The sequence below is a fragment of the Etheostoma spectabile genome, chromosome 3, assembly GCF_008692095.1.
Source record: "Etheostoma spectabile isolate EspeVRDwgs_2016 chromosome 3, UIUC_Espe_1.0, whole genome shotgun sequence".
Classification (NCBI taxonomy): Eukaryota; Metazoa; Chordata; class Actinopteri; order Perciformes; family Percidae; genus Etheostoma; species Etheostoma spectabile.
This window is the reverse complement of record NC_045735.1, coordinates 24,562,867-24,571,015: the sequence shown is the minus strand read 5'-3', so window position 1 is coordinate 24,571,015 and position 8,149 is coordinate 24,562,867. Positions and strand designations below refer to the sequence as shown.

Sequence of the window (8,149 nt, the reverse complement as noted above, 5' to 3'; positions counted from 1 at the left end):
CAAAAGAATTAAGCACTAATGGTGAAATGAAAAGTTAGGAATTTAAATAATGCTACATGGTCTTGCAGTGTGTTACCTGTGCTTGTAGTATAAGCCTGTAATGTGTCAATACAACAGTCCTGTGTAGCCACAGTGACTTCTCTCTGAAAAAGTGACAAATACAGACAATCTGCCGTGCTTGGATTTCAAAGAAAGTTCTTTAAATGCAATTTGTTGTTACTTAGCCAGACACCAAGGCCTGTTCACTTACAAACAAATAAATGAGTGTAAGCCTGTTTGGCCCAAAGCATGCGTACATATTGCATATATATATATATTCCCATATAAATACATTTCATACCAATACAAGGAGAAAACATTCAGTGAAACAATAGCATTTAACAGTCACTGTATTGCAATGTAAGAATGGTAGTGGGAAATGGGGAGCTATGGTTTAGAAAGGTAGTATAAGGTAATATGTAAAATGGAGTTTCAAGGGTATAGGATGTAGGACAGCAGCCACTAAATCAGGTTTGTGGTGTTGAATTGGAGGATGTGAAAGGCAAAGAGGAATTTGGGAGGTTTGGCATGCGTGTACAGTCTCTGCCAGAGCAAGGCAAGGTTCAAGAGATTCTGGAGACAAAACGTTTGTGTGTGTGTGTGTGTGTGTGTGTGTGTTTGTGTGGGTGTGGGTGTGGCGGGGGGAGTGGGAGGGCTGGACTCGCATAATGTACACAAATCACTCTTCCATGTGCAAACCTGTTAGCCTCTCTAACTCAACAAGAAAAGAGACAACTAATAACAGTCAAAATGAAGGCAGAATTTTGGTTATCTACATTCAGGCATGCAGTTGGTCTCAATTATTATTTATTTAGTTCCATAAACAAAAATAAAAAAATGTGTTCCCTGCCCCTTTTCACAAACCCTTGGATTTCCACTGATAATCCAAGGGCTGACAAAGCAGCCATCGTGACAGTCAACAAATCCAGCACCACTTGGCATACAAACATTTTATAAAATGTACATCTATATATATATATATATATATATTTATATTTTCATATATCCATATTTCAAATATATTTGTAGCTGTATATGCTTTGAATGCAAGAGGTTCAGTAAGGAATATATGAGGATTATATGCAGCTGTCGGAAGTTTGAAGCCCAAAACTCAGAATCAAAGGAGCCCACATACTTAGAAAATGTCTCTTGTTCACTCTCTGGATCATCTTTTTCGTTTAATAAAGTCCGTTTTTCAAAAGAAAAACATTTATGAGTACTCCTGGCCACATACAAATCTGCATTTTCTTTTTCCTCTGTTAACCTGAACAATTTGACATCCGTTTTTTTGTTTGTTATTTTTGTCAAGCAAATGTTACTGGATTCTATTGCATGCATCTCTGATGTTTTTCTCTGTATGTTTTTATTTATTTGCTGCAGTACCTACGCTCATGAGTTGCCTTTTCTTTTTTTGCTTTCTGAGGTCATTCATGATGTAATTATATAATATGGCATTAAGTTAGGAATTGTATGTATTGTTTTTTTGTTTTATTTTTTTTGGAATGAACTTTTTCCCTCCTTTGCATCCGTGGTTTGGCTTTCACGGTTCTTTTTTCCCCTCAGGTCCTCCATGTCAGCTTACTGCAACACAAAGAGAAGAAGCAGCATGTCATCGTCAGAGTAAGTCTTGACTTGTGCAGCTCAACTGTCGAAGGCTATAAGCAGTAGGGTAGCCGCCCCTTGCTACACAGTCAGCCCACTACAGTCGCTGCATTGCTAAATCAATCCACACACACACACACACACACACACACACACACACACACACACACACACACACACACACACTTCATCTCTAAACACGCACAGCTTGGAAATGTGCTGAGTTAAGACAGAAAAAAACACACGTCTCATGCCTGTGTGGTAGTTTCATATATCACTCTGTAATCGTAATGCAGTGGTATTCTTCATTGTAGAACACCTGCTGTCAAAGCCCTGTGTGTCTGTGAGAGGACACGTGCACACGTGCCATCCATCATTTTGACGTGATATTCATTGTGTATTCATAAGCTACACCATACAATTGATTTTATGCACCATATACATTGCATCAATGAGGCTCATACTGTATGAATGTGAGTCGTTTTTGTATTTTGAAATTTGTCCTTCTTGTCTTTGTTTCTGTACCTGAAAGTGAGACGTAGACTACGATGATGACAACGCCCAGGACAATGGAGACGATACTGAGCAGACGAGCCAGTCGACCCAGCCTCCTGGCTCCGTCAATGTCCCCCACCTGGAGACTGTTTCTGGACTGGAGATACACAAACGAACAGGGTATTACAAAGAGGAACAATTGAATGATAATTTTAAGCAAGGCATAGTACAAGATGTTACATACTAATTGTAAACCAAACCATACCACAAAGGGGTTAATGAATGTATTTCATTCCCCTCTGCTACATTTTCAACTAACTGCTCAAATCAAAGATAAGGAATCTCGTTATATTCCAGTTAAAGGGATGACCGATCACAACGAAGTTTATTTATTTAATGTATATATTCCACTGGAATGATAGACATATGGAGGGACCTTCAAAGCAATTTACTTATTACTCCCCTTGCCACGCAGAATACTTCAGATTAGATTACTTTTTCAAGTTTATTGCAGATATATAACCTTGAAAAGAAAGGTTTTTTTTTCCCAGATAAACCCCGGTCAGTGATTTGCTATTTAAAGAAATGAACCCAATGGAGGATGGTGAACCTAACCAGGTCAATATATTCATTGATCTGTATAAGATTAAATATAGCACTCATCTTATAGAATATACAATCCATCCATCCATCCATCCATCCATCCATCCATCCATCGTCATCTGCTTATCTGGTGTTGAGTACCCAAACCCCAAACCTCCCTTTCCCCAGCCACATTACCGACTGGCTCAGCTCTCTTTTTTATCACAACGGTGCGGTAATATACAGAATATACAATGAAATATACAAATAAAGAATATATAATTAAATATAAAACTGAAACAACTACACTGCTGTCCATGTCAAACAGAAACTGGAGAGGGAATCAGGCTTGGATGTTATTATTATTATTATTATTATTATTATTATTATTATTATTATTATTGTTATTATTATATTGTGATATAGAGGAAAGACCGGCTAAGAAAACTTCCAACTCAAGCTCTTAGAAATATTTCTGTATAAAATTATACTATATATTGGAATTTATTCAAAGAGCTAAAGGACAAGATGAATATTAGAGGCAATGTGTTTAAAAAAAAAAATCATATTTGCAAAAGATTGAAGATGAAACATGAACAGTTTTTGGAATAATAAAAATGTATTGCTCTTTCATCACATTATATGTCGACAAATTGCCAGACAAACTCATGGCTCAGAATGAATATCTATATCTACATCTATGCTTAAAATACAAGCAATAAAGCCATCACACTGAAATTGCTGCAGCCAAACCCTCCAGCAAAGGACTGCAATTATCGATGAAATAAACTGCATGGAAAAATGTATTTCCACCTGAAGACTATGGTAGGATTAGTGTAAAATACTGGAAAAATGGACTACATATGTAACCAACTACATACTGTATGTCATTGAAAGACCCTTTTCCTGTACAAGTACAATGTAAAATCAAAATAAAGTTGCAAACCATGGTCATCACGCTTTACCATTTTTGACTTGCCAAATGTGTTTAGGTTGAGTTTGTAGTGGTTACATTCATATTTCACATATCCACAGTGACTTTCAATAAATATTTCACATATCCACAGTGACTTCAACCTATCAATACAAGCAACCGGCTACAAAGAAAACCTTTATATTTCCATGAAAGACAGTTAAAATGTGAGAGAGAAGCAATCACAAAAAACAGCTGAATCAGCAGTAACCACATTAATGCTACCAGCACAACATAAAAGTAACACCCCAACCAAAGGGATTTACAGTTTGAAGTCCCCAATACATACTGTACATCACCCAGAGAAAGTTCCGTCCACAGTACGGCAGCTTGCGTCTTTCCAACAGCTCTCTGAGAGTTACACTTACATATCTATCAGGTGGTTTTCCATTAATTGATGGCCACGTTATTTTAAAGGTGAAATGACTCTTTCTATTTCTTTCCGTTTCTGTCCGTTTCTAATCTATTCTACTAGGTGCTGAGTCCCTTAAGGTAAAATGCCAACCATAATTTATTCCCAGATGTGAATGGCACAATTGTCAATTTAAGGTTGCCGATTGGATTCATGTGATTTGCAGAGCCAATTGGATGGAGTAGGTGAGCGCAGCGATGTGAAGGAGTTGTAGATCAACTTTATGTTGTATGTACGTATTTTGCTTTATGTATGCTGCAGCTATGGAGACAGGATGATTAATGTGTATGTGTTGTTGAGAGGCATGACAGATGGGATTACTCAATCCTCGTGCATTGCTTTAATGTTTGAGAGTCTCTTACGCTTTATGTCTTCTCATCGACATTGGTCACATTTGGGCTGATTTTAATTGGTGATACAATTAAACACATACTACTGTACATGGCACATACACAAGTGTACAAAAGACTCTTGACCACACCTCATTGATTTGGTCGTAATACAATGGTGTAATTTATGAAATGTGTTAAACATCCTTAACAGCTGTTAGGTGTTCAGCTAAACCTGACATAGAATATTCCTCTGACTTGCATTGTTGCCTGAACTGGACATGTTCCGTCTAACCCTAGAATGACAACTAATGGCCCAAACTAAACTGTGTTTCTTAAAAAGACAAAAAAGTCCAGGTTGCTCAGAAAGTTCAGTCAGATGTCTGAAAGTGCTCTTTGGGGTCAGAAATTCAATAAACTGTGGAAAAAAAGGGAAATCTAGGGCACTCTTCTTCAAAATTATTTAAAAAGTCTTTATTTTACTAGCTATTTCATAATAGAAATTTTAAGATAAATAAGAGAAGCAACCCACGCATAGCGGCACAGACACCTATCTTCAGGGTGTGTTTCTATTAGCACTAAGCAAAAATTATATATATATATATATAGATATAATATATAATATTATTATAATATGTATATATACAAAATATATACATATATACAATTCCAAGGCTGTTTCTTTTTCTCATTACAACGTGTAATATAATATATCATAACGATATATATATATATATATATATATATATATATATATATATATATATATATAATATATATATATATATATATATATATTACACGTTGTACTGAGAAAAAGAACAACAGCATTGGACATTGGAGAGGAAACATTGCCTGGTCTGATGGATTCCACTTCCTGCTGTCTCACTCTGGTTGTGTGACTAAATGCATCCATCACGCAGAGTGAAAACACTGCAGTCTGCTGGTAGTGTGATGGTGTTGATTACATTTGCACGGCACTCACTGAGCCCCTTTATAACAAACATTTGACTGCTACAGGACAACTGACCATCCCTTTATACCAGCCGTGTCAGCAGTCTTTGTATAAGATAATGCACCATGCTAGGAGGTTAAAACTGTCCAGGAATGCTCTCATGAACAGTGAAATCAAGTTATGCTGGCTTGTCAGCTGACTAGCTTTCAATCCAGAGCTACTTGGGCAATGTACACAATACCAGCTGGTGTAACTCAGCCTGGGTCGGCATCCCTGTGGGTTGGTTTTAACTACGTTTTGGGTCTATGCCCCGGTAAACTGAGATTGTACAGAGGTCACACTCAGGGGGAAACAATATTAGATGTGTCACTCATTAAACAAGAGCAAAGACTAAAGGAGAAGCGATCACATGTAACAAAGTCTAAATTCAACCATACAGGCCTTGTGCTTGCACTTGTGATGTTGTGATGGCCCAATCTTCTACTCTTTAAAAGGTTTAAACTGTAGGAGCTGTCCATAGTGCTGAACTGGTCTTTTTAACCAGAGGCTGTGTGCAATACCACAGGAAATGGCTCTCACTCCTCTCATCTATATTAAATTACACCACTACATTTCTGTAGGGTGGTTTTCTTCATAAAGATAGTGTGGTATTACATGGAATAATTACTACCCCTATCTGATTAGATTATAGGTATTTTTTAAAGAAAATAATGGCTCATTAAATCCAATTCAGCAGGATAAAACATTGTTGTCTAATGACTGACCTCTTATCATACCAAAGACAAAACAGATACAAGTGTTATTAGAAAGGATGTTGCATGGAGGGAAGACGAGGTGAAACCCGCCTAAAATGTACTAGTTTATCATGATACAACATGATTATGCATTTTGAGAAGTGAGGTTTTTTTGGATTGTAATACACCACTTTTATTTAATTTTCTTTCATCTTGCCTTATTTTTACCAAAACAATGCATTATCACAAGATCACAAACTCACAAACTCAGTCAATGCTGAGGGTGGAGTGTTGCCTGAGGGTTGCCTCAGTATACACGAGAGAGAGAGAGAGAGATCCTCCCTCATCTATGTCTACTTCATCCTCTCACTCCCATGTGCCTCTCTGTCTGCCTCCAGGCTGTCTCCGGTGTTGTCAGATCCCAAAGTGCACTTGGTGCAGGTGGGTGGGGACAGTGTAACCCTGGGGTGTTCCGCTAAATCAGGTGCTGCTGGCCAGGGAACTACTTTTAAATAAGTACACTGAAACTGCAATCTGTTTGTTTTCTGTTCGTAAAAAACAGTTTAGTTAATTAAACATGATGTGTAAACTGCCTGTTTTCCTCTGGGTTTTTACAGATTTTAAAACATACAGATGGCTGATTTTGTTGTGTGATCCTGTTGTTGAGAATATCAATATTTTGGATATTTATTTAAATGGAATACCCAAAATACCAGATGTAGTAGGGTTTTTTCAGTTCAGTCGATTCAATTTAGGTAATAATTTATTCAATAGCTTTATTCATATTACCTCAAAAGAATAATCTTGCTTTTGAAAGATGGTGATAAAACACTTAATTGACAAAAAAAAAATTAAAGGGGTAATTCTAAGATCAAAATCATAATTACAATTTTAAAACTTCATTTCATTTTTAATGTGACTCAAGCCATAAACGTTTAATCAATGGACATGTCAATCTGGGCTCCAGACAATAAAATAAGAAATTTCTTCTCTCTCACACTCACGCACAGAGACACACTTCAGCTTCTCACTTCTGCAACGTAAAGTCCCAGTGGAGCCTGTATTGATCCGGACCCATGTTACACAGTTAAAAGCAACATCAGCACCTTAAATCAGTGAAAGCCCCTTTTCAGAAAACTATTTAGCTTGCTTAGAGAGAAAACATTAATTAATGTAGATTTAAAAAGTAATAATAATAAAGAAATTATAAAAAAAAGGGCAGGTTGTAATGTCAGCATCCTTGTTTAAAGGTGCCCTCCCACACACAACCGATTTTACTTGCATTTTTTGAAATATGTTAGGTCCACATGTGTTTGTGTTATGTGGTGAATGTGAAAATGAACTGCTTTCTCCTCTGTCTGCTCTAGCCACTAAAAAGAAATAAGCAGAGAAATCAGGCCAATTACAAAAGCTGAAAACACAGTTCAAACAAGCTAACTAAGCAAAGTGTTAGCACCGCAAACACAAAGCCTTAATAGTGTATGCATTATTCCATTTAGCACATCAATAATAAGCAAACGACTGTTTATGTAGATAATCCAGGGTCATGTCGCACAGTTAAGTTAATAGTGCTGCACGCTGTTGTCAAGATTAGCAGAGCAAAATGCTATTGGTGATGTGTTTGTCAAAACAAAATGAGATTAACATTATACAGTGCATCTACAAAGTGCTGGCTGTCCTGTCTAGAAAGGAGCAAACACATCTGTAACTAAATTGGTATCAGATTGATACAGGAAAAGGAAGCACTAATAACCAATCAGGAGATGGTTTGTCAAATCCATGAGCAGATGACAAGAGTCCCGTTACAGCATTAATGCATGTATAGTTCTTTAGTACTTCAATGAGATGTTAAGCAGGTATAATGATTACCGTGTTTACGTCTTAGTTCAACATGCTGGCATGTTAAAGGGCCCATGGCATGAAGATTTCACTTGAGTTTTGTTTTAACATTAATATACGTTCCCCCAGCTTATTGTCCCCCAGTGGCTAGAAATGGCGATAGGTGTGAACCGAGCCCTGGGTATCCTG

The 8,149-nt window shown here is 37.0% G+C and overlaps 1 protein-coding gene across 1 annotated transcript in view; it reads right to left on the bottom strand.

Moving 5' to 3' along the window:
- Window positions 1-1,156: 1,156 nt before the first annotated feature.
- trarg1a (trafficking regulator of GLUT4 (SLC2A4) 1a) overlaps window positions 1,157-8,149 on the bottom strand; it is a 16,212-nt gene continuing 9,219 nt past the window's right edge. Inside the window, exons 2-3 of the mRNA XM_032501763.1 lie at window positions 2,167-2,293; window positions 1,157-1,620 (exon numbers count right to left, since the gene is read on the bottom strand). Of these exons, the coding sequence (XP_032357654.1) occupies window positions 1,613-1,620; window positions 2,167-2,293 (135 nt within the window). The 3' untranslated portion in view covers window positions 1,157-1,612. The remainder of the gene's footprint in view (window positions 1,621-2,166; window positions 2,294-8,149) is intronic.